Source organism: Notamacropus eugenii, chromosome 2 (genome assembly GCF_028372415.1).
Source record: "Notamacropus eugenii isolate mMacEug1 chromosome 2, mMacEug1.pri_v2, whole genome shotgun sequence".
NCBI classification, from domain to species: Eukaryota; Metazoa; Chordata; class Mammalia; order Diprotodontia; family Macropodidae; genus Notamacropus; species Notamacropus eugenii.
The window spans coordinates 162,999,340-163,026,154 of NC_092873.1; the positions used below are offsets into that span (position 1 = coordinate 162,999,340).

General features: G+C 38.1%; 2 protein-coding genes across 2 annotated transcripts in view; both read right to left on the bottom strand.

Moving 5' to 3' along the window:
* LOC140526528 (gamma-aminobutyric acid receptor subunit rho-2) overlaps positions 1 to 17,869 on the bottom strand; it is a 68,950-nt gene extending 51,081 nt beyond the window's left edge. The window contains exons 1-2 of the mRNA XM_072642812.1: positions 17,401 to 17,869; positions 2,034 to 2,140 (exon numbers count right to left, since the gene is read on the bottom strand). Of these exons, the coding sequence (XP_072498913.1) occupies positions 2,034 to 2,140; positions 17,401 to 17,588 (295 nt within the window). The 5' untranslated portion in view covers positions 17,589 to 17,869. The remainder of the gene's footprint in view (positions 1 to 2,033; positions 2,141 to 17,400) is intronic.
* A 4,524-nt stretch (positions 17,870 to 22,393) lies between these two features.
* The window catches only part of UBE2J1 (ubiquitin conjugating enzyme E2 J1), a 44,840-nt gene continuing 40,418 nt past the window's right edge, over positions 22,394 to 26,815 (bottom strand). The window contains exon 8 of the mRNA XM_072642813.1: positions 22,394 to 25,994. Coding sequence (XP_072498914.1) covers positions 25,713 to 25,994 — 282 coding nt within the window. The 3' untranslated portion in view covers positions 22,394 to 25,712. The remainder of the gene's footprint in view (positions 25,995 to 26,815) is intronic.

Genomic DNA, 26,815 nt, shown 5'->3' on the forward strand with positions numbered 1-26,815 from the left:
CAAAAGTTCAGAAAGGGATGAAGACAAGCAGAGCAATCTTGGTACCATGTTCATTTTAGTATATATACATATATATATATGTATATATACTTTTAAAAACCACAGTTTCACATATAATCCTCTTTTCTTGTTTTCCATTCCATATGGAAATGTTCAGGTTTGTTGATATTTGTCAAGTTTGCTATAGAAAAATAAAATTTGAAAAAATGACATATTTATAAGCAATTCCACGAGATTTGTATACATTTGAGGTGCCTCCTATATCTGCGCAGCATCCAAAATCACTCTAATTGTCTCAATATATTCATATATGGTAGGACATAAGGTTCTCTTACTGATTTGATTTCTACTGAATTCACAGTGCATACTCCCTCAGTCTAGATGTGGCTGTCAATAGGTTAAGTTCTTATCCGGGTACCCAGTTTATGTCTAAGGAAAGGCCTGAGGGCCTGACAAAGATTTCTGGGAAAACAATCCCTTAATGAGTTTGGGTGCTGAGAATAACATGTAAATCAATGGGAGTCAATTCAATGCAGAACTAGTATAAGCAATGGGGAAGTGGGTGAAGGGGAGAGAAGAAAAGGGGGCCCAGATTTATGACTCAGGCAGACATACTAACATAGAGCTGCATTGGGGAACACTGAGACACAGATCCATTCAGCAGAGAGGGGGTACTCCAGTAAGGAAGTATATTCCTGTTGGAAGGGAGGGGAAAAATCTAGTGAGAAGGGGTACTTCTACCTGAGGGGAGAGTGTGCTCCAAAGTGCTCCTCTGAGAGTAAGATTCTTATACTATGATTTTGGATGACCTCCCGGGAGCTGGCCAAATTGAGTATCAGTGGTCAGGGCAAAATATTATTTGGAGGGTTTGTTATCAGGGAGAAAAACAAGCTAGATGTAGACAAAATATTGTTTGGGACACATAGTTGTACTAATCTTCAAAAAACGTTGTTGTCAGTGTTTTTCCATGAGTATATTCTAAAAGCTCACAGTCTCCCTTAAAGGGACACTGTCATGATGGCCTCAAAACTATCAGTCCTAATCCTTTTTTTTTTTTTTAGGCCTAATCTTATAACAGTCATTTCCATACATATAAACTAGAGCTTCCCTTAAGGGGAAACTTTCATGGTGGTCTCAGAACCACCAGGCCTAAACAACAAATGCAATGGATTAGAGTCCATAAACCAGTTCAGGAGGTCCTGACTCCATAATCATCATATGTGGTAGCCAAATACTATACATATTGAGTTGTTGACTTGACCCACTTCTACACACCTTCAGGGTGTGCTAGTAAATCTTTAATAAGCAGCCCTACATAGGAAAGTTTAATCTGCATTAGTAAGCATTTTTTCCATCACTTTATTAAGTCTAGAAAAGCAACAAAATGTAATCAAGCCCTCCTTTGTAGTTTGCTTATTTCCAAGGTATAAATATTCACACTGAAAATCTAGTTGCTGGTTTTCCCAGCTCCATTTTGAGCTAACTCCAGCACACCACTGCTATCCCCTCACTCCCAGAGAGAGAAAAGGCACATACTACTTGTCCTTCAATGTAATTCAATCTGACAAGTCTTCAATAAGCTCCTACTATGTGCAAAGTATTATGCTAATCCCTGGACATACAAGGGCCAAAAAAAAAAAAAAAAGAAATGGTCCTTGGTCTTTGGGGGCTTCCATTCTATTGAAAAGACTCACAGTCCAAGATTCTCCCCAAGTTTGAGAGGAGGCTGTTATTTTCCAACCCACCCCCTGGCTGTGTACAAACCCTTCCTAACAAGGCATTCTTACCTCTTTTATTCTTTTTTCTTCCTAGAAATTCGGAGGATAACAATAGCAACCTACTTCAAAGGGCTGTTGTCAGGCTCAAATGAGATAATGCATGTCCTGAGCTTTGAAAACCTTAAAAGCTCCAAATAAATGTCCTCTGCTCTTACTCTTATCCAGACAGTTGGCTGCACAGACAAAAAGAGAGGGAAGGATTCTGCAAAACTAATGAGACAAGGCACAGATAATAAAGGGAGTAAAAAGTCATACCTCCAAAGGCTGGCCTCATGGTGAAATCATGCTCATCTATTCGCAGAAGGTGTTCGGTTTTTCCTTTTTGGAATTTTGTTATGTCATGAGTCTTCTTATATAAGTGACTGCAAAGACACAAAATAAAACCTCTTCCATTGGACACTATTCCACAGTACAAACAAACTGGATGACATAGTGAGAAAGTATATATTGCAGCATTATGTCCTTCAGATGACCTTTTTTTTCTATCATGATATGTGTTTGGAAGGGTCAGTGGAGACTGGGAGGAGTTAAGCTGCTAGTATATCTCATCTAGAGTACCTGTTCATAATTTTGGGCAGAATTGTGCTGAACTCTCTGCCATCACTCAAAAAGTTTTGGTTAAAATGTAAATGAAATTTGATCACTCAAAGGAAGCTTAACTGCAAATTTAAAAAAACCAGACAGGGGCAGCTCAGTGACACAGTGGGTAAACTACCAACCCTGGAGTCGGGAGGACCGAAGTTCAAATCACACTTCAGATGCTTAATAGCTGTGTGACCCTGGGTAAGTCACTTAACCCCAAATGCTGAGAGAGCAAACTCAATGATAGTCCTAGAGAGCAGATGATGAAGCGTGCAGACATCCTGCCTCTTGTCAGAGAGGTGGGGGACTATGGCAGCAGAATGAGACATACATACTGTCAGATGCAATCCTTCTAGTAGGTGTTTTTGCTTAACCTGTTTTTCTTTGTTAGAAAGGAGGGTTCAGTTCCTGGGGGGTGGGGGGAGTGGAGAGAGGAGTGAAGGAGATGTAAAAAAGAAATTTATTTTTACATTAAATTCAAGAAAAAGTTATCATTGAATAGTGACCATTTTCTTGTTATTTTGCTTTTTCTAGGAGATGACGGTCGTTTTGTGCTAAGTGGGTGATCAAAGCATCATGTATGTGCTCCCTACAGGATTAACAAAAGCACTTTGGTATTTTGGATAATGAACAGGCCTGGATGCCACTAGCAAAGATGCATAAGTCAAATAGCACACTTAAGGAAACTGCAAAGATTACCCAGTAGACCTAAAGACTGAATTTAATCACTGATTCTTCTAAGGAAAGAATGGTCTAACAGAATCATCAAACATCCAAGCTGGAAGGGATGTTCCTTGGAGACCCAAATCCCTCATTTTACAGATGTATGAACCGAGGCCCTGAAACTGACTTGCCTACGGTCACATAGTTAGTTAGTGGCAAAGCTGCGGATAGAACCAACTCCCACCAGACTCTTTCTGCTCTATCAGATGACAGATCTTCTATCTCTCTCCCCTCTCACTCTTCTTCCTTTTCCTGGACTACATCCTTCTAGTCTTGTCTTGGCTTTTCTTCCTTTCTCCTTGCTTTTCTTTTTATTTTAAAAAATTAATATTAACATTTATTAACAATAGGTCATAAAAAACATGTAGATCTCTAATTATGCAGTGCTTTCTTCATTGAACAAACTCCCTGCTTTTCTTATCTGCTTAGAAATGAGACACACTATCTCATTTTCTTTTCTCACCCACTTAAACAGAGCCGGTTATGAACATCTTATGTGAGATTTCCAAACTGGTCTATATAGTAACTATATGCAAATAATATCATCGTATAAGAGTAATAAGCTCCATTCTTGTTGCAAGCAAGCAGCATAGTATAGTGGAAAGACATTAGATTCAGAGTAAAAATACCTGAATGTAAGTTGCTGTTTCAACACTTAGCTCTTTCAGATTCAGTTTTTTCTTCTATAAAATACAGGAAGGGATAATAATGCTTGCATGGTGAAAGATATAGATATATACATACATACATATCTATATCTTTCACCATGCAAGCATATATGTATATGTATGTATATGTATGTGTGTGTGTATATATGTATGTATATAGCGAGAAACATACACATGTGCATATACACATAATACAGATTTCTATATATATATGTGTGTGTGTGTGTGTGTGTGTGTGTGTGTATGTTTGTGTATGTATATATATTTTGTTGCTGTTCCTGTGGTTGTTCAGTCTTTCTTCAGCTGTGTCTAACTCTTTGTGTCCCATTTGTGGTTTATTTGGTAAAGATACTGGAGTGGTTTTCCATTTCCTTCTCCAATTCATTTTACAGACGAGGCAACCAGAGTTAAGTAACTTAACCAGGGTCACACAGCTAGTAAGTGTCTGAGGCCAGATTTGAACTCAAGATGAGTCTTCCTGAGTATAGGCCCAGTGCTGTATGTATTGCATCACCTAGCTCACACACACACACACACACACACACACACACACACACACACACACACACTCCTGGATCACTGCCTTGTTGTGGTGGAGAGGCTTGCATATCTCAATGAAACTGTGAGCTATGCTAGGCAGGGTTACCCAAGACAGACAAGTCATAGTGGAGAGTGTTGACAAAACGTGATCCACTGCAGAAGGAAATGGCAAATCACTCTAATATTTTAGCTAAGAAAACTCTATGAACAGTATTAAAATGATAAAAGATATGACACCAGGAAATGGTCCCCTTAGGCCAGAAGGTGTCCAACACATTACTGGGGAAGAGCAGAGGACACCTACAAGTAACTCCAGTACTAATGAAATGACTGGGCCAAAGCCAAAAGGAAACTCAGCTGCGGATGTGTCTGTTGACAAAAGGAGAGTTCGTATTACTTAGGAACTTGAAATGTAAGATCTATGAACCAAGATAAGCTGGATGTAGTCAAACAGGAAATGGAAAAAATAAACATTGATACCTTGGTGTCAGTGAACTTCTATGGATGGGAATGAGTGAGTTTGATTCAGATGATCACTATATATGCTATTGTGAGCAAGAATTCCTTAGAAGAATTGACTAGCCCTCAAAGTCAATAAAAGTAAGAAAAGCACTACGAAAGTATAATCTCAAAAATGACAGTGATATCTGAATTCAAGGCAAACTGTTCAACATTAGAGTAATGCAAATCTATGACCTAATCACTGATGCCAGAGGCCAAACTTAATCAGTCCTATGAAGACTTATAACATCTTCTAGAAATAACACACAAAAAAAGTGCCACATTCATCATAGGGAATTGGAATGCTAAAATAGAAAATCAAAAGATAATTGAAGTAACAGGCAAGTTTGGCCTTGGAATACAAAATGAAATAGGGCAGAGACTAATACTAATAGTTTTGTTAAGATAACTTGCTGGTCATAACAAACACTCCTTTTCAACAAGCCAAAAAGCAACTCTGCATATGAATATCACCAGATGGTCAATATGGAAATCAGATTGATTATATGACTTGCAGTCAAAGGTAGAGAATCTCTATACGGTTGATTAAAACAAGATCTGGAGCTGACTGTGGCTCAGATCGTGAGCTTCTTAGTACAAAATTCAGACTTAAATTGAAGAAAGTAGGAAAATCACCAGACCACATAGGCATGACCTAAATAATATCCCTTATGAATATGAAGTGGATGAATAGGTTTAAGGGATTAGATCTGGCAGATAGAGTGTTTGAAGAACTATGGACATAGGTTTTTAATATTGTACAAGGAGGCAGCAATAAAAAACATTCTGAAAAAGAAGCAAGAAAGCAAAATGGCTGCCTGATGAGACTTTACAATAACTGAGGAAAGAAGGAAAGCAAAAGGAAAGGAGAAAGGGAAAGATACACCCAACTGAATGTGAAATGCCAGAGAAAAGCAGGGAGACATAAGAAGGTTTTCTTAAATGAGCAATGCAAAGAAATAGAAGAAAATAACAGAATGGGAAAAACAAGAGATCTCTTCAAGATAATTAGAGATATTAAGGGAACCTTTCAAGCCAAAATGGGCATGATAAAAGACAGAAGTGGTAGGGATTTAACAGAACTAGAAGAGATTAAAAAGAGATGGCAAGAACACAGAAAAACTATACAAGAAAAATCTTAACATCTGTTCTAGAGCAATACATCCTGGAAAATGAATTCAAGTGGATTTTAGAAAGCCCTAACAATAGAGCTAGTGGAAATGATGAAATTCTAGCTGAGTCCTAAAAGATGATGCTGTTAAAGTGTTACACTCAATATGTTAGCAAATTTGGAAACTCAACGGTGGCCACTGGATTGGAAAAGAACAGTTTACATCCCATTCCTAAAGAAGGGTAGTGCCAAAGAATGTTCAAATTATCAAACAATCACGCTAATTTAACACACCAGCAAGTTTTTACTTAAGATTCTGCAAGCTAGACTTCAGGTACATGTGAACTGAAGAGCAGGATGGTTTTAGAAGAGGCAGAGGAACTAAAGAATATACTGCCAACATTTGCTGGATTATAGAGAAAGCAAAGGAAGTTCCAGAAAAATGTCTACTCCTGCTTTATTGACCACAACTAAAGTCTGATTACATGGATCACAACAAAATGTGGCAAGTCCTCAAAGAGATGGGAGTACCAGATCATCTTACTGGTCTCCTGAGAAACCTATATGTTAGAATATGGAACAACTGATTGGTTTAAGATTGGAAAAGGAATATAACAAGGCTGTTTATTGTCACCTTATTTAACTTCTGTGCAAAGTACATCATACACAACGCCAAGCTGGACAAATCAAAGCTAGAATTAAGGTTTCTGGGAGAAAAATCAACAATCTCAGATATGTAGATGATACCACTCTGCTGGCAGAAAATGAAGAGGAAATAAAAAGTCTTTTGATGTGGATGAAAGAGGAAATTGTAAATGCTGGCTTGAAACTTAACATAAAAAAAAAAAAAAACTAAAATCATGGCCACTGGTCCCATTGCTTCCTGGCAAATAGAGGGAGAAGAAATGGAAGCAGTGTCAGATTTTATATTGTTGGGCTCAGAGATCACTGCAGACAGCAACTACAGCCATGAAATTAAAAGATGCTTGATCTTCAGAAGGAAAGCGATGGCAAATCTCGACAGCATACTAAAAAGCAGAGACATCACCTTGCCCAACAAAGTTCCATATAGTCAAAGCTACGGTTTTTCTGATAGTAACGTATGGCTGTGAGAGTTGGACTATAAGGAAAGCTGAATACCACAGAAACAACACTTTTGAATTGTGGTGCAGGTGAAGACTTTTGAAAGTCCCTTGAAAAGCAAGGAGGTGAAATGAATCAATACTTAAAAAAATTAATTCAAACTATTCACTGGAAGGTGAAATACTAAAGCTGAAGCTTAAATACTTTGGCCACATAATGAGAAGACAGGACTCATTGAAAAAGAACCTGATGTTAGGAAAAACTGAAGTCAAAAGGAAAGGGGGCAGCAGAGGATGAGATGGATAGATAGTGTCATGGAAGTAATAAACATGAGCTTGGACAGACTTGGAAAACAGTGGAGGACAGCAGGGCCTGGAGTGCTATGTTCTATAGGATCACAGAGTCAGACATGACTGAATGACTCACCAATAACAACAAATATATGTGTGTGTGTATATACACACACACATGTATATGTATATATAAAACAGATAACATATATCTATATAGTGTATATAGATACACACATTTAGCTATAAAGGTGTATAAATATATGTATATATATCCACATACACATAGTATAGATTTATATTTACATATATAGATTTACATTTATAAATATAAAGGTTATATGTATACACACTATAGATTTATACATGTACAGATTTTTATAAATACATATATAAAGGTACATGTGTGTACATATATATGTGTGTGTGTAAATATATCCACATATATGTATATATTTATACACACACTCCAGATTTGTTATGAGGAAAGTGCTTTCCTAACCATATCCATATAAGTGAGAGCTGCTGCTATTGCTTCTGTTGATCGATGGTGGTATGTTGCAATCCAGGATAGTGAAAGAGATCACTGGCCTTAAGAGACAGGAGAGACCTTCGGTCCGAACCCAGCTCTGACACTTACTAGCTGTGAGACCATAGACAAATCCCTTAACCTACCTAAGTCTGTTTCCTTCTCTGTAAAATGGGGATAATATTAACAGCAGCTGGCTCATTGGGCTATAATGAAGCTCAAATGAGATGAATAGATCTTTATTTCTAAGCAGATACAAATAATTCTGTAGTGTACCTTTCCTTCTTGCCTTCTTTCTCTTTTCACATCTCTCTCATTTGGGGTTTAAGAGTGAGAATCATCCCAGGTCCTTTTCCTTCCATTCCCAATCTCAAATCTTGAACTGAAGCTTAAGTCATACTAAGGTTCCTTATTGATAAAAAGAGGTTGTTTTCTGGAAGGATGGGACTGTCCCAACAGAGGGCTGAGAAGTTACATACAGCCTAGAGGCAGACAATTTCCTTCATTGTCCTCATCTGTCAGATGGGAATTCCCTGCTTCCCAGGGTGCCTGTGAGGACATCTCTTTGCAAACCTTAAAGCATTGCGTAAATGTTAGCTATTTGATGATGACTGCATGTGAATGGTCCCCAAGAGAGAGTCCTAAGCTCCTTGAGAGCAGGGACTGTGCCACATCCAAACTCTGGCCTTCCCTAGCACCTAACACTGGAGTCTGAACACAACAGACAATAAACGTTGATGACAGGTTTGCATACAAAGATACAAAATCACACCATGGCATACTTTGAACGGGAGGTTGCCAGACTGACGAGTTTATTTGTCTTGGCTGGTCTTTGGTTGTCTAGTTTGCTTTGGTTTACTTTACCCTTTAGAGCAGTAATTCTCAAACTTTTCAATCTCAGGACCCCTTTGTATTCTTAAAAATTAATGAGGACCTCAAAGAAACTTTGTGTATCTTAGGCTCTATCTAGTATATTTAGAATCTTAGAATTTAAAGCTGACAAGTTTTTAAAATATGTATTTATTCATTTAAAATAATAATAATAGACATAAATGACATGTCTTTAGGCAAGAATATATTTTCCAAAATGAAAAAAAATAGTGAGGAAAATGGTATTGTTTTAGGTATTTTTGTAAATCTCTTTAATGTCTGGCTTAGTACAAGAAAACTGAATTTGCATATCTGCTTCAGCATTCAATCCGCTGAAATCTGGTTGAAGTATATGAAGAAAATCTAACCTCACATAGATATGAGTTGGAAAAGGAAGGAACATTTTAAAAGGCAAATAATGCCTTAGAATTATTGTGAAAATTGTTTTGACCTCACGGATTTCCCAGAAAGAGTCATGAGAACCTTGGGGGGGGTCTGAAGACCAAATTTGGAGATATGGTGCTTTACCTCATGGTCAGTCCTAAATCTTTTCTCAAGAGGGCAGGCTCCCACTGTCCTTGAATGCCAGGCTACTAGAACACTTGCTGCTCTAATTTTACTAGGTTTCATTTCTGACATGTTTTAATCCTCACAAAGAGCTCTCCCCACAAACACCCTCAAAAATAAATAATGCAAGTATAATCCCCATTTGACAGATGAGAATAGTGAGTCTCAGAGATGTCCATAGCAACCTGTCTTTTGGGATAGTACTGTCCTTCAAGGATCCCATGAGAACCAACCCTTTTAGCAACAAAACACCTTTAGTGAGACTTGGCTTTGGTCTTAAGCTTAAGATTGGGGGGTGGGAGACAGGAAAAAGGACCTGAAATGATTCCCATTCCTAATCCTTAATTAGGGAAGATAAGAAAGAAGGAAAGGGAGTGAGCATTTCTACAATACCTACTATAAGCTGGGCACTAGGCTAACCCATTCAAGGATATTATCCCATTTGATTCTCACAACAACCTTGGGATGTAATTGGTATTATTTTACTCAACAGGAGAGAAAACTAAATTAAATGAGGTTAAGTAAGTTGCACAGGCAACACAGATAGTAATTGAAGCCATATTTGAACACAGGCCTTCTTGAATCCAGACCCAGTGCTCTATCTACTACACATTTGGAGGAACTACAGAGAAATGACTTTATAAGAGAATAGGGGGACAGTTGAAATTCTTGAGCGCAGAAAATGGAGTCCCTACTTGCATTTTAAAAATAGATCTATGTTACAGAGTCCTTCTGGATCAGATTTCCCCCTTATTTAATTTGAATGGCATCCTAGTTTGAAGTCACATGTGTAACGTCAAAGTAATAGAACTATATACAAGCTTTTCCAGAACTAATTGGCCTTTTGGCTAAGAATAGTCTCAAGGGGTAATTCTGCTAACAGGGGCCTAGGGCCCAGATCTTCTGACACAGAAATAAGCAAGAAGTGGGAATTGTGTATTGTCTTCACTGGCAGAAGTGCACCAAGAATTCCGATAAAAGGCTTAACCGATCATAGAAATTAAATTATGTCAAGCAAGCTAACTGCCTCTATGCATCTCAAAGAGAAAATCCCTCTTTACCAGAACACAGTTTTCACATCAATTTAGAGGGAAGGATTAGAGTGACTGAAGTCCCTGAACTCTTGTGGCCCAGAGGAGAGAGCTCAGTAATCCTGAGGCCATTAATGAAAGTTTTTTTGAGGAATAGCTACTTAATAGCCTGCTCCAATAACAACTTGGTCCTTTGGGCTATTTAAAGGAAAACAGGGTACTTCAGGGTTCATTCTTTTACAAGAGACAACAGCCTGGCACTAGTCAAAGGACAGTCTTGGCACTATGATCTCTGATTTCAGGGATGTCATGAGTTTCAAATGAGATCAAATCACAGAGATCCTACACAGCATATTAAACTCAACAGTTTTTGTTCTTAGTGTGTTTTGGGGTTTTTTGGTGTATTTGGGAAGGTTATTTTGTTTTGTTTGTCTTGAACATAGTAGGTGATTAATGAATGTGTTGAGATGAAAAAGCATAGCCTTGATTGCTAAAGACAGAGGGCTTGAGGCCATTTTGTGGTGATGGTGCATGGGAGTGAGGGTGAGTGTGGAATCTAGGAAGCATGGAATGGTATTCTGTTAATAAAGAGCCTAGATAAGAAGACTTTATGCTGAAAACAATCTAGAGTTCTGTAGTCTTTCTTAAAAGTTTTTTTCAGAAAAGGTACAGAAATAGGAAAGGGGAAAAGTCCTCATATAAATATTGGAAAAAAAGAATGAGAGTTGAATGTTTCTTATGACATTGTTCAAGACAACAGATGATAGGATTAAGGTTTTCTTTATTAACAATAAGGAAATTGCAATGAAGAAAGTGATACTATTATAATTTTAGTTTATTAGGCATCTCTGAGGGTGGAGTTTGAGGAAGATGCAAACTTCAGATGTAACTGTGGCCGGGGAACATGTGTTCCTTGGCTTCATGGGGATGGAGACATGCTTTGGCCCTCATTGCAAAGGAAGTGGACTTGAAAGGGGAGTTCTTTGGGTGTCTATTGGGAAGTGCCTGTTGTGTAAAAAAAAATTCATTTTTAAAAGACATTTTTTTTCAATGAAGGATGTGGTCTAGAGGCAACCATGGTGAGAGCATGAAGAACAATGCAGTTGCCAGTTAACTGATTTAAAGAATCAAGGACAGACATCAGGATCCCAGTTTACCTGTGTATGTTTTATCTGCTTAGAAAAGATTGGGGTGTTGTGAGAAATGACAAGGGGGATGGTTTCAGAGAAACTTGCAAAGACTAGTATGTAATGAAGCAGAGTGACATAAGCAGGACCAGAAGAAACATTTATACAAAAGCAGCAGTAATGTAAAAGCAAACAACCTTGAAAGGCTTAAGAACTCTGATGAACACAGTGACCCACCATGATCACAGAGGACTTATGATGAAACATGCTACTCACCTCCTGAGAGAAAAATCATGGACTTGGAGTAGAAAATAAGACATGTTATTTTGATTTGGTCAATTAGGGAATTTATTTTGCTTGACTGTGCATATTGTTACAAGAGCTTTGTTTATTTTTTTCCTTTTTCAATATGGGGGGTAGTGGTGAGAAAGTGGTTTTTAGTTCATTTTGAAAAATAAAATTTATTTTAAAAAAAGAAGAAAAGTAAGGCAAGTAAGTGAATGTTCACTTTCCCTTCTGCCTTCACTCCCTACTTCTTTCCATTGTTGGGAAAGTTTCTAGGGGTCACCTCTCTACTACAATGGCTAAGTTCACCTGCAATCAATTTCTCTACCCATCAGGATGGCTCTCCCATTACAAACCAGACCATCAGAAAACATTTGGGCAACAATCAACAAGTTTTCAGTACAAACAAACTTCCTAGAAAGGAAACGGGAAAGAAGAGTTGGATGAGGCAAGAGGAAAATGTTGGTGGGCCAGAGAATGGGTGTTAATTAAGAAAAGCTTCTAGAAATAGATATCTTCCAGGCTACGAGAGAGAAAAATGAAGTTTGTCTGTTCCAAGTATTCAAAAGTTTGGTGAGAAGGTTCACAGTTAGGAAAAAAAGGACCAAATTCAGTATGCCCAAAGCACTATAAAAATGTGTATACCTTTTGACCTAGCAATTCTGCTTCTAGGGCTGCATCCCAAAGAGATCATAAAAATTAGAAAAGGACTGACATGTACAAAAATATTTCTAGCAGCTCTTTTTGTGGAGGCCAAGAACTGGAAATGGAGGGGATGCCCATCAATTGGGGAATGGTTGAACAAGTTGTGGAATATGAATGTAATGGAATACTATTGTGCTATGAGGAATGATGAGCAGGGAGACTTCAGAAAAACCTGGAAAGACTTATATGAATTGATACTGAGTGAAGTGAGCAGAACCAGAACATTATACACAGTAACAGTCACAGTATGTGAGGACTGTTTCTGATAGACTTAGCCCTTCACAACAGTGCAAGGACCTAAAACATTTTCAAAGGACTCATGATGCAAAATGTCATCCACATTCAGAGAAAGAACTATGGAGTTGAAATGCAGAATGAAGCAGACTATTTTCTCCTTTGTTATGTTTTGTTTTTCTCATAGTTTCTCCCATTCGTTTTAATTTTTCTATGCAACATGACTAACGCAAAAATGTTTAACAGGAATGCATGCGTAGAATTAATATAGGATTGCATGCTGTCTTAGGGAAAGAAGTGGGAGGGAGGGGAAGAAGATTTGGAACTTACAGAAGTGATTGTTGAAAACTGAAAACAAATAAATTAACAAATTTGGAAAAGAAAAAAAAAGGACCAAGTTCAAGAAGAAGGATCAAGATAGACTCAAGTGGACAGAACTAAACAAACTAGGTTATCATGCGATTATAGATTTAGATCTGGAAGACCAAATCCAACCAGACCCCCTATATGTGAGGAAATTGAAACTGAGATATTATTGATTTGCCCAGGGCCACCTGGGTAGAAACTATCTGAGGACTGAATTTGAACCCAGGTCTTCCTGACTTTAAGCCTAATATCCTCTCCACTATACCAGGGTGCCTCTGAATGGAAAGTTTTAAAGGTTAGGGTTAGAAATTTGTATGTGATCCCAGAAGAGATAATAGTATCACAAATTTGGAGCTGGAAGGGACCTCAGAGACCACCTGGTCCAACTGTTCATTTTACAGATGAGGAAACGGGAGTCCAAAAGAAGCTAAATGACTTGCACAAGATCACACAGGTAGTACGCAGCAGTCCAAACTCAACTTCTCTTACTCCAAATCCAGATTTATTTTGACATCACTATCTCACTTTTCCAAGCAGAGCCCCAGGAGGGTTGTTGTTAAGTGGAAAGATGTGGACAGTACTTTGGCAGCAGGGTGATTGATAGCTTAAGTGAAGGTCACTGAATGAAATAGGAATTTGGTGATGAACTGGGGCAGAATAGGAAAGGTTTTAGAGAAAGTAGGGAGGGAGGAAGGGAAAAAGGAAGAAAGGAAGGAAAGAAGGAAGAAAGATAAAGAAGGGAAGGAAAGAAGGAAGGAAAATCGATGGAAGGAAGGAAGGAAGGAAAATCGATGGAAGGAAGGAAGGAAGGACCTAGACTGTAATTAGTTTTATGTGGATGCACTAACTTTGGGTAATACAGAAATTGTACCAAAGGAAGACTTTAGTTTTTTCCATATTACATTTTATCTGGCAACAGAAGATTCAGGTTAAGGTATCCACCTCGGAGATAGTCAGAGATCAAAGACAGGATAGTGCCAGAGGAGGACAAATCAACTGATTACTGCAGATCTGAGTATTTACTGACCCTGGAGTGTCATGAATGAAAAAAAAAATTCTACAAAACTTATAAGCTGTTAAGAAAAAAGCCTTGGAGGTAATACATAGTTATCATCCTAAGGATTAATTTTTGCTTACAATTCTCCTTCTAATCAAATAACTTTTAAAATTTCCTATAAGATGAATTCTCATTTGCATGTAAATGGGACTACTTTCTTTTCCTCCATATCTCCTCTACTGAGGATACTTTGCATTCAACCAATATACAAAATGAGGAAAATGGAAATGATTTGCTCAAGGAACTTTGCTATTGTAGCAGTGGCTACAGGATGGGGCCACATGCAGGAAATTTGCACCAATGGGACCTCAGAAATAGCTATGAAGAACTTAAAAAAAAAAAGTACTGTGTTGGAGGAATGGTTCTTCCAACAGGAGTTTGAGTGCCCTCATAAGAACCCAAATGATAAACAGCATATAGTAAGTAAATCTGTCCTATCCATGCTCTTCTTTCCACTGATAGGCCACCACCCTAGTACAGGCTCTCATCACCTTCCCTCCTTATTGGTCTCCTTTCCCCAAGGCTCTTCCTCTCCACTCTATCCTCCGGCCAACTGCCAAAGTGATTTTCCTAAAGTATAGGTCTATATAGGTCCATGTCACTTTTCTGCTCACAAAGCTCCAATGGCTCCATATTGCCTCTGAGATCAAACACAAAGGCTTCTATTTGGCATTTAAAGATGTCTCCAATCTGCCTCCACTTACCCTTCTAGACTTATCATCCATTACTCCCCTTCACACTTTCTACAATGCAGCCAAAGTGATCTTGCTTTTCTTACACGTGCAATTTTATCTTCTATCTCTGTGCCTTTCACACTAGTTATCCCTCTTGGCTAAAATGCACTCCGTTCCTATCTCCTATAATTCCGAGTTTCCTTCAAAGTTCAGCTCAGATACTACCTCCTACATGAGGACTTTCCTGAACCTCTCTCCATCCCAGTGGCCTAGTTTGCCCCCTTCTCAATTACTTAGTATTTCTTCTTTATACACTTATAAGCATATGTTGCTTTATGTTAGACTGTGATCTCACTGAAGTAGGAGTTGTTTCATTTTTGTTTCTAGCCTCAACATGTAGCATAATGCTTGACACATAGTAGGCATTTCACAGATGATGACTGACTGAGAAGCAAAGTTAGGACTTGAAGCCAAGTCTTCTGACAGCCAAGCCCTGTACAGGAAGCCTTACATGTTGGGGAGAGAAAATGCTATTAATAGCCAGAACTCCCAGTACTCATAAGACTTAGTTCTGGTATGATTGATACTTGTGATTTCCTTTACCAATATGAACTGCCATATTGGCAGTTGGTAAAGAGACAACTTGGAGAACTTGGGGGCAGGAGGAAACAAAATTAGGTAGCAATAAATTAAAATTTGTTGGAACTCCTTTGAACTCTGAAAGAAGAGAGTGCTGTGTATTTCAAGTAACTATTTCACGTATTTTGTATGCAATAAGAGGGAGGGGTATCATGGTATAATGGAAAAAAGGGTGGACCTTGGACTCAGAAAGACCTGGGTTTGAGTTCTGTCTCTGAAATATAGTATCAATGCCCCAGACAACTCTAAGACTATAAGTCAGATAAAGGTTGTTGATTTGCACAGGTGGAGGGGGTGTTCGTACAAGGAGTTCCCTTCACTGATGAAATCACAGTTCTAAACCTTCTCTCTTCTTCCCCCTTGCTCTCAAAAATAAGAAATCTTTGTGTATCAGAAAAGGGGGAATAAAATCTGCACAATAAAAAACAAATTTTGACAACTTAATGATTTAAATGCAAACATCTGCAAAACTGATAAAAATCTGTTTTATGTCCTTTGAAGGGTTACCACTTAAAAATGCTTAATGTTTGCTAATGAAATCTCAAGAACTATTGTTTTTGTGAATTTAAGAATAGATAAGCCTTGAAAAAAAATACCACCCTCTAGAAAGAGAGGCTCAAGGTCTTAATGAAGTAACAAACTAATTTTCAAAGATACTATCACAGTTTACTTAATAATTAAAATTTAATTCAGTAACAATTCTATCAGCATGCATGAAGCCAATAATCAGTCTCATACGCTTAATCCTAGCGGTTCCCTGGTCCTTTCAGAATATATTTAGAAATGAAGTCTCCACAGGCTTAATCTACCTAATGCCTAATGGAGAACCATATTATATGGGTATCATTTTTTAAATTAAAATTTTTTAAATACACATTTTTAAAAATCTAAATTGATTAATTTATATTTGTAAAAATCGGTATCTGAAGGTGACTTATTTTATTTAATTTTATTTTAAATGCTTTACTGATATCATTTGTCTTCCCAACAGTCATTTCAACTACCTTCCCCATCTTTGAACTCTCCTTTGTGTAAGGAAAAATAATTAAACAGAAACACCCAGGTGTTAACTCCTTTCCTGTGCTAGTTCCCTGCCTCACCTACATTTCTTGGAACTTTTTCCAACAGGCACCATATTTATAGTCCCAGATTTGAATATTCCACACATTTCACTTAACTCACTATGGCAGACTTGCATTGCCCATCTTTTCCCCTAAGGTCTGAAGTGATCAAGTCCTACTGTAAGACTAAAGGATGCTTTCAAGGTGTTTTCCCTCTGCATATAATTTTCTAAAATGTCTGTCATAGGATAAGATGATAGACACAGGGCTGGAAGATTCATGATTGCTTGGTAATGTAACTCCTCTGCATTTCCTCTCACATATGGGAACATTGAGAAAGGAAAATATAATCTAAGAATTAAAGTTTTTATTCTCCAACGCCTCCCACATACAGTTTTCAGAAATTCCCCCTTAAATAGGAAGTTTCATCTGGAGAAAGCAACAAAATGAATGAATGCATCATTTAACTGTTTCCTCTGTCTTTACATCTGCCTGGCATACAGTAGGCAGGTAGTTAAAAATTTGATGATTGAATGAATGAATGAGTCCTGTTTCTCACTCCTCCCATGCTGCTTGCCCAGGAATATTATATTTGAGCCTGTTTTCACAGAGCTATGGGAAGTTAGCCCTCTCTTTGACACTGATTTAGAAACCCTAGTTTCAGCAAGATTAAAGACTACAGTTGTGGGAATGACTAAGGGGAGTTTACTTTGTGTAAATTCACTGAGAATTTGACCAATGTGTGATGGTGGTGTCATCATTAACATTCCCAACCTTTAGAGGGGAAGGGAATAAAAATCCAAATCTGGCAAACTACCTAGAATTTACAGGTTAACTCTAAACATAATTCCATCATATGATAGAGAGATTTCCAAGAAACATTGTCTAGTTAGGAAATGGACATTTTCAATAGCAAAATGCTACATGGAAGTCTTGAGAGTTTGCCTGAGAATTTCAGAACCCTTCTCTGCTTCCTTACCTTAGCCTGGGCATTTCCAGCTGTCCAGACCAGCGTCTCCTCCTGGGATTCCTGCTTTCCACAAGAAAGATGAAGCAAAAGAGGAAAAGAAGGAGTCTGGCAAAATAAGGCATTTTGGGGAAGGCAGTGAGGAAATAGGCTACTGTCCAGTCACTTCTTGCAGGACAAATCTTTCCTGGTTTCCACATTGACTCAGCTGGAAATCCCAGGATCTTGCTGAACCTGGAGGATCATTATTAGGAAAGGGTACCTCTTTGAAGCAGTAGTTTAGTCTGATGGTCAGCGCTTCTCTCTTTCTCTCCGTCTATCACTGTCTCCCTCACTGCTGCTTGGTGATTGGCCATTTAGAAGTTTCTCCTGTCAGATTGTGCTTCCACTTGGTCCTGAAATTCAGCCTTTTGATTGAAAGGGTTATTTTTTTTTTTAAATCCCTTCTCTGTGACAGCTTTTTGCTTACATCATTAATCTCTTCTCAGGCTACATAAAGCCAAGCAAGCTGTCATTTTCATTTGGAAGGTTTGTGGGAGTTCAAGATGAATTGAATGGGGAAGGTTTGTAGGTATGCAAATATACAAGCAAATACAATTAGTTAAGTTCATGAACTGGACTCTCTTCATAAGGCTGTTTATCTAACAAATTGCCCCTTGATTTTCAACCTCAAAGGGACCATTAATAAAAGGGGATCTTTTTAATTTTAATACCTTTTTCACATCAAAAGGGAAAATTCAATCTTTTCACAAAAGCATTAAATATTTCCATCCAACCTTGAAGGTACATAGCTAAAATACACAAAAGGAAATGAAGGGATGCAGATAAGATGAGCAATACTGGTACTTTTTGTTAGTGTTTAGTTGTGTCCAACTCTTCACAATTCCATTTGGGGTTTTCTTGGCAAAGATCCTGGAGTGGTTTGCCATTTCCTTCTCCAATTCATTTTACAAATGAGGAAACTGAGGCAAACAGAGGTTAAGTGACTTGTCCAGGGTCACATGGCCATTAAGTATTTGAGGCCAGATTTGAACTTGGGTGTTCCCAATTCTAGGCACTACACCATGTAAGTGTTGGTACTCCCATGTTAAAATTGATATGTAAGTTTTTATGGATGTCTTATTTCCTGCATCATCATCTTTATCCTCAGTAGCTTAATGTATACTTTTTTCTTTTTAAAGCTGAACATGGGAGATTTTTCATGGTTTCATGCGACACTCTTTTTCTGTGCTTTATATATAATAATAGCTCACAAGCTGGCCCCTTTTCCTACCTTCCCTTCTCCCTTCTTACACTTTGCTCCCATCTTCTGCTTTTCCTCCCACACTATGCTCCATCTCCTCTCTCTCCTAAGTCCCTGGAATGTTCTCACTCCCAACTTCCCCCCTCGCAGCTCCTGGCAACCTTCACAACTCAGTTCAGATCTCACCTGGTCCAGCTCTCTCCCTGCTGCTCTCCCTAGCTGCCCCTCTGAGTGTGTGTGTGTGTGTGTGTGTGTGTGTGTGTGTGTGTGTGTGTGTGTGTGCATGTGTTTGCGCGTGTGTACAGTTGTTGTCCAATTGTTTCTCCAGTTGTAGTCTCCAACTCTTTGTGACTCCTTCGGGCTTTGGTGTTTTTATTTTGGGGCAGAGACTGGAGTGGTTTGCCATTTCCTTCTCCAGTTCATTTTACAAATGAAGAAACTGAGGCAAACAGGGTGAAGTGACTTGCCCAGGATCAGTAAGTGTCTGAGGCTGGATTTGAACTCAGGTCTTCCGGACTCTAGGTCAGAGCTCTATTCACTGCGACATCTGGATGTCCCATGTGTACATGAAAATATTCATATTTATTGATGACTATTAAGTTCATAATAAAAAATAATTAGGAAACAAAGTGCTATTTCTAAAACAAAGTGCTACTTCTAAAAGTTTCGGGAAAAGCCTGATTTAATGAGGATTAGACCTCCCTGTAATGAACCTCTGATATTTCCTTTTTTTTTTCTTTTTAACTGCTCCTTAAATTAGGGAGCTCCTAATAAAATTTGTCTTCTAGGAAAATTTGTTAGCTGATAGATACATATCAAAAATCGAAGTTTGTTTTAAAAAAACTTCTATACTTATCACTAATCTACACGAGTCTTGGGGCAAGTAGATGGTACAATGGATAGGGCACTTGGGCCGGTCAAGAAAACCTAAGTTCAAATCTGGCCTCAGACAGTTACTACCTGTGTGACCCTGGGAGAGTCACTTAACCCTGTTTACCTTGGTTTTCTCATCTGTGAAATAAGCTAGACAAGAAAATAGCAAACTACTCCAGTGTCTTTGCTAAGAAAACTCCAAATGGGGTCAGAGTCAGAAATGACTGAATAGATGGAGAAACTGAGTCAGTGGCTAAGTGACTTGCTCAGGGTCACACAATTATTAAGTATCTGAGGTTGGATTTGGATTCGTCTTTCTGACCCTAGGCCCAGAGCTCTATCCTCTGTGCTACTTTTAACTCCCTTCTTTGTGGACACTATGTTTCTCTCAATCCAACCTTATCATGCTGAAGGCTTTTTTGTTTCATTTTTTTGGCCAGCCTTCCCTATTTGGCCAGACCTTTGCATTTCCAAGTCATTGTGTATACATTGGTTTTTGACTTTCATAAATTTCTTCATCCACTGATAGATGTAGGTGCAAAGATTCTATTTATCTTTATGGTGGTCCATTTCATTTAGGGACAAAAGGAAATCAACTTCATTGGCCTGAGAAGAATCCTTCCAATTAAATGTCTGTCTTTCTTCTGCTTTCATTTATAGTGAGAATGTCAACATCACTAGTTTCCCTAGCTCATTTAAATTATTTGTAGATGGCCTAAGAAATGAACCATTCTTAGCACCCTCTGCCCATTTTCTTCCTCCACAATTCAAAATTGCATTCATCAAAGTCTAGTTTCCAAAATGAGGGAGGTGGTTGACCCAAAAGTTATATGCTACCCTTGTCAGATCACATGTAGAGCATTTGCGTGCATTTTAGGCATACTTTTGAGAAGCTGGCGTACCTCCAGTGGAGGGAAACCAAGAATGGCAAGGGGACTCAAAACCATTTGAGATAAAGATTAGTTGAAGAAATAGGGGGAAGAGGGGAGGTAAACATTTCACTTAGCTATTTGAACAGCTATCATGGAGAAGCAGGGTGGTTCCTAAGTGTAGAATTGGAACCCAGTAGTGGACATTCCAGGGGGTCAAATTTTTGGTTTAATATATGTAAAAATTTTTTCACAACTAGTCCTGTCCAAAAGTGGCATGGACTCATATCATTTAGAAGACTGAGTTTGTATCTTCAAGTCTAGTCTGGAGGAATATTTGTGGAGTATATTCCATACAGGAGACCTGCTTGGGTAAGGAGTTGATCTAGGATCACTTCCAAATGAGATTTTGTGAAGTGGGAAACGAGGAAAAGGAATTACAAAGATCTGAAAAGTAGGGCTATTAATGTTCCCCAAAGGGCAATTTCTTATTTAGACATAGATAATTGCTAGTGACTTAGGGTGGGAAGGCTTCAAGGTTATCAAGGTATTCTATTCTAACAGCATCTAACCTCCCCTGCTTGGGTAATGGATTTCTTTCCACCTCTTCATACTGATGTGTCCTGTTACCCAATTAAAAGAATAAAAATAGCAGTAATTTAAAAAGGGATCAAATAGTCAAGACATTTTAAAAATAAAAGTTTTTAAAAAGCTGCTAAGATAAAAAGGATAACGAAGGATCAAGAAAAGTCTTTTGCCTAAGCTAAGAAGAAACAAAAAGCTTCAAATAGGTACAGGGTGGTGGAGCAACTGAAGCAGTTTACATAATTTCTGGCTGTAGGTTTCCATCAGAACTATCCTGGGAGAGAGCCTGCCCTCAGAACAGGGAGGTATACAAGATATACCAGAGAAAGAGATTCAGTGCCATAAATTCAGGCAAAATTCAACTGATCTTCCAGTCAGCTTTATAAACAAGTAAACTTTTGTCATTTTGTTATATATATGTACATGTATACATTTTATTTACATATACATGGGGGCTGAGAGTGACAGAGAGAGGTTCTAGCCTATTCCACAAACCCTAAGCACCTATGTGTCTAGGTTTTAGGGATAAAAAGCAAAAAAATAAAAATAAAGTTATTGCCCTGAGGAAGCTTAAAATCTAAATAGAGAAGACTGATATATGTTTGGTACCTGAATGAGTTTCATAGTACAGTAAAAATTTTGAGGGAAAGATTACATGTAGTTAGGGGAATCAGGGAAGGTTCCAGGAAAGACGTGGCAACGAAGTTGGACTTGGAAGAAAGAATTCTTTCTTATAGGGAGTACTACATTTCAAGCATGAGGGTGGAAGATAGGAAGTCTTAAGAGGAAGGACAAGCATAGGGAATAGCTGGCAGATCCACTCTGAGAGGAACATTGAGCAAGGGAAGTAGTACGATCTAAAGTCAGAAGGGTAGGTTAAAGTCTTTATTATAGAGTGCCTAAAATGCTAGGCTATGGAGTTTTTATTTATCCTGTAAAATAGGATCCACTTGAGACTTGTGGCAAGAAACTGACATAGTTGGACCTATAAATGAGATTTTGGCATCTACGTGGATAAACTAAAGAGTGAAGATACAGAAACAAAGTGATAAGTTAGGAGGTTAATTAAAATAATCCAGGCCATAAATTATGAATTCCCGTATGGCAATATTTTGACTGACATATATAATTGATATCATATTACTTGCCTTCTTAAAGGGTGGGGGAAGGGTTGAAAGGAGGGAAGAATTTGAAACTTAACAAGTTTTTAAATGAACATTCAAATTTTTTCAAAAAAAAAAGTTATAAGGGCCTGCACTAAGATAGTGGCAATGAATGTGAGGAAGTAGAACCAGACTCAAAAAATACGGTGGAAAAATTGAAATTGCTTGGGAACTGATTAGATGAAGGAAGTGACTGGTTTTCTGTTGAGATTTTATTTCAAGAACAACGAAAAACAGAAAATTGCCAAACTTCAAAAACAGAACTGAAGATGTTGATGAAACACTGAGTATTTATTTTTAGCATAATAAAACAAAAATAAGCAGCATTGAAAACAAAGTGCTAAATAAAGGCCCCCCCCCCCAATATAATGAGACAAGCTAATTAAATCTTATAGAAAATTCTAAATGAGACAGACATTGAATAAGTTTTCGTTTAAAAGTTGCAGACTTTAACCAGTTTGATGTAAACTTAGGCTTTGTGACTACTAGCAGCTGTGGACAACACAAATCCAAAGATGAAGAAGAACCACAGAGGGCTGATCCACCAGGTCACTGGCCATGTATAGCCCCTACTCTGCAATGGAGTAGAAGTACAGTTCTCTCGAACACTGTTAGGGGTAACATTTAAATGAGAACCCTTCCCCACCCCTTGTGGTTTTACTTGATGCTTCCTAATTCCTCCAAAAGAGGCCAGGATGACAACTCAAGTATCTGTCCTTAAGAACTTGTGAGAGATTGAAAGACTCCGTGGGGGTGGGGGTAACTTTTGTGGTTCTTATAGGTGTCTGCTGAAAATAAAGGAGGGACAAGGTGGGCGTCTGGGTCAGATTACTGATACCAATAATGGAAAAACACAAAAACAAACTCTTTAATGATCATAGCTTGATAGCTAAGAACATCCAAGCAACTTCAGTAAATTCTCATACATGTGAATGACTGTGTCATGCTGAATTGTTAGAAAGGTTTTCTTTAGATCACAGGAAGTACTCTCCAAGCCCCCTGGCATTACTACCATGGATTGGAGATTGGGGAAATGGCAGAGGAAAGAAGGGTAAGGATTTATTTTCGGCAGGTGACACATGACCATCCTGGCTATTGTGGCAAGGGGAGGAGTGAATGAGGCAAGGAAGACAAGTGAATTCCCTTCTCACTGATAAAAAGGACCACTGTAGCTTCCCATGAGTGTTTTTAGCATCATGAGTTTAAATACAGAACACATTTTCCCAAAGGAACAATATCAAAAGACTCAGTGGCCTGTTAAACCCTTAATGCAATTTAACAAAAATTTATTAAGTGCCTACTATGTGCAAGGCACTGGACTAAGGACTAGGGATACAAAGATTCAATAAGACATGGCCCTTTTACAACACAGTAACATAGTTGAAATAATATTGGTCCAAATATAGGCCATACCCTTAAAATGAGATGGGGAGAGAGAAAAAAATACATACACACAGACACAGAAAAATGCTAATTACAAGCCACACTCAGGTTAGAGATATGCCCAATTTAAGGGTAAAAGAGCAGACTATAGTCAAACCAATATGGTATTGAGAGGGAGGTCTTCATAAAGTCCTTGTGCTCTAAGAAGCTTAAAAATTTAGGTTGCAGACATGATAGACACAATCTGTAAATATCATTGCAAAGCAAATTTATTAAGGCTCAGGAAAAACCACATTACATAGATTTACATGTGTACTCATTTTAAATTTTGTGACAAATGAAAACTAGCTACTATGTGGAGATGAAAAAAGACAAACTACATCAACTATAAGAAGAAAACTAAACTTGCCTTTCAATGCTACTTACAGATTGTTTCGTAATTACAACCCAAGTCAGAAAAGTTTAAAAGTTACAAGTTTAAAAGGTTTAAAACTGCATAATGAACTTGATTAAGACTTGTATCAGTTACATTCTGATTTAAAGTCTTCTGTGGGCTGGCCTCAGAATCTAAACACACCATAATATTTTTTCCCTGGTGAGCAGATGGATTCTGTAAAACAAATAACTTTCAAATAAACTTTAAGAACACAGCCCTTTCTTCAATTGGGAGCTGCCTGTATTAAAAATACAATCAGCCAGGCATCGTGGCACACACCTGTAGTTTCTGCTGCTAGGGAGGCTGAGGCTGCTGGTTTGCTTGAACCTGGGAATTCAGAGCCACAGTTAAGACTAAAGCTGACCAGGTGTTTGCACTAAGTCTGGCACCAATATGGTTGAGCCCCCAGGGAGCGGAGATGGAAAAACAAGCAGGTTAAAGCTTCCAAACCAATCGATCAGCAGTGGGATTGGGCCCTGAGTAGCCACTGCACTTCTAGCCTGGGTGAAATAGTGACACCCAATTTCAAAAAAAGAAAAGAAAAGAAATACAATCAAAGTTTTTCAATAATACTGCCCCAGTGATTGCCTACAATGCTGCCATTGAGTTAAATGTATTAAAGAACAAAAATAATATTTCCATGGCTCTGCTTTCCCACAAGGCATTGGAATAACCCTGGGTAACTAGCACGACATACTCTTGTAAGCAAATGATTTTTATATTAAAGTTAAGTTTGGGCTTGGATAGCATTGATTTCATCTTAAATACATATTTTTCTATCACTTGTTTTTTCATAAAGGATGAGCAAAACATTTCTTCAATACATTATGCATATTTTGGAATAATCAAAAGATAGTAGCACTGGGTAATGATTATATTCCTTATTTATAAGTATTATAAGAACATGTTACATAACTTTCAATTTAAAAAGCAAGATATACAACTGATATAATCAGAGACAACATTCAAATCTTAAGATCAACCTATATAACTTCAAAAGAAAAAGAAATTATTTTCTGGCCTGGACCCTTTCTTTCACTAAAACCAAAGATTTGTGGGGAATCTGAAACTATCCGGAGAGCAAAAGAAAACGTTTACAAAGCAATATTCTTTTTTCTTAGTCAATATTCTATTCACAAATATGGTAACGTTTTTTTCCTGAAGTGCATTTGTCAAAAGTAATTTTTCACCTTTACTAAAACACAGTTTCTCACATGCACATAAATTTCATAAAATGCCCAATTCTACTTCACCTCCTATGAATGACATTTAAGCAAGACACTGGAATCTGAACCCCAGAAGCAAGGGACTTTTGCTTTCCCATCTCCAATTCTTCTCTGCTCCCAAATTATTATTCTCAAGCAGAGGTCTAGTACTCAACACAATGAGCATTGAGCTATGAGTAACACTTGGAATTGAAAGACCACTTTTTAATCCAAACTTTCAAAGAACCTTACAAAAAATTATCACAAATTTATACATAAGGAAATTGAGGCATAGAGAGTTATAAGTGATTTTCCAAGAGTCATAATGAAGGCCAGTGGTGGGATGTGGGATTTATGACTTCCAGTCCCTTCAGCTAACTGCTAATATACTCTCTATGGACATAATTAGCCTCAAAATCTGTCTAAATGTATACTGACATTTACAGGATCAAAAAAGAAGGTGAGGGCCAAATACAAAATTTTTTTTTGTAAACAGTTCTTATATCATACCCACTGCAGAATGTTTAATGAAGCATTCGAGTCATTGCTCTTAAGACAAAAGCAATGTTATAACTCAAAGTCAAACATGTACTCATTGGCCAGATAAATTCGTCGGAATATGAGAGCTGCCAATGCTAGAGTCAGGATGACAATCAGTATGGCTGATCCAATATGATCCGTGTTAGGGTTGGCTCTTGGCTGCTGGACCTGAACATCAGGTGAAGAAGATGATGTTCTTCTTTGACTCTGCTGCTGGGCCCGGCGCTGTCGAGGGCTCATGGAGGTATTCTTGGAAACAGTTTGGGGAGGCTCTTGTAGGGATGTTGCAGCAATGTTCTGAGCATCATACTATGAAATTTTAATAATTGTTAATTGAAACAAGCAAATAACACCCACACACACCCACACCCACCCACCCACACACCCACACACACACACACACACCCATGTTAGAATAGAGAGAGAGAACTAAATACGGCCAAGAACAGGGTTACCAAGAACCATTGTAGGCTCCTGAAACTAGCCTTAAGCCTGAATCTAAATAGATTGATGGGGCAGGGTAAAAAGCAAAGATTAGTCCAGAGCCTTCTCTACTGACTGATGATTAGTAGCCAATCCCCACTAGCCGTTCAGAAATGTTTGCTGAGAGTAGGTTCTTGATTATTCTAATTTCTCTGTCTCTCTTCCCTCAAGATATCTATGTAGGAAAACAAGTTGACTCCTACTTTCAATCTGATAGGTCAAAGGCAGCAGTTAATGTGGCTTTTCTGTATCATGTACTGATTTGGAATAAATATCAGTATTATTCAATCTGCCTTATATATCTTGGGATTACATTCATCACATAAAACTGGACACAAATTTCCAAAAATATACTGGCTCATCCCACAACAAACATGTTACTCCCTCAATTCAAAACTGCTATGTTGTCACACATAGTGATGACCTATGCCACAGAGTCCCATAGAAGCTTAAAGGCAGTGTTCTCTGGGCTGGACTCAGATCTTCTAGGACAGCAATGATGGGAAGACAGAGGATTCTTCTGGGTGGCTGTGGCCTAAGAACACTTGGGACAGACTTAACTTTTACTCTGATATATTTTTATTCAGGAAAAAATGTCCAAGTCTGGCATTTGTCTTGATTTCTTTATGACCGATAACGAGAAAACT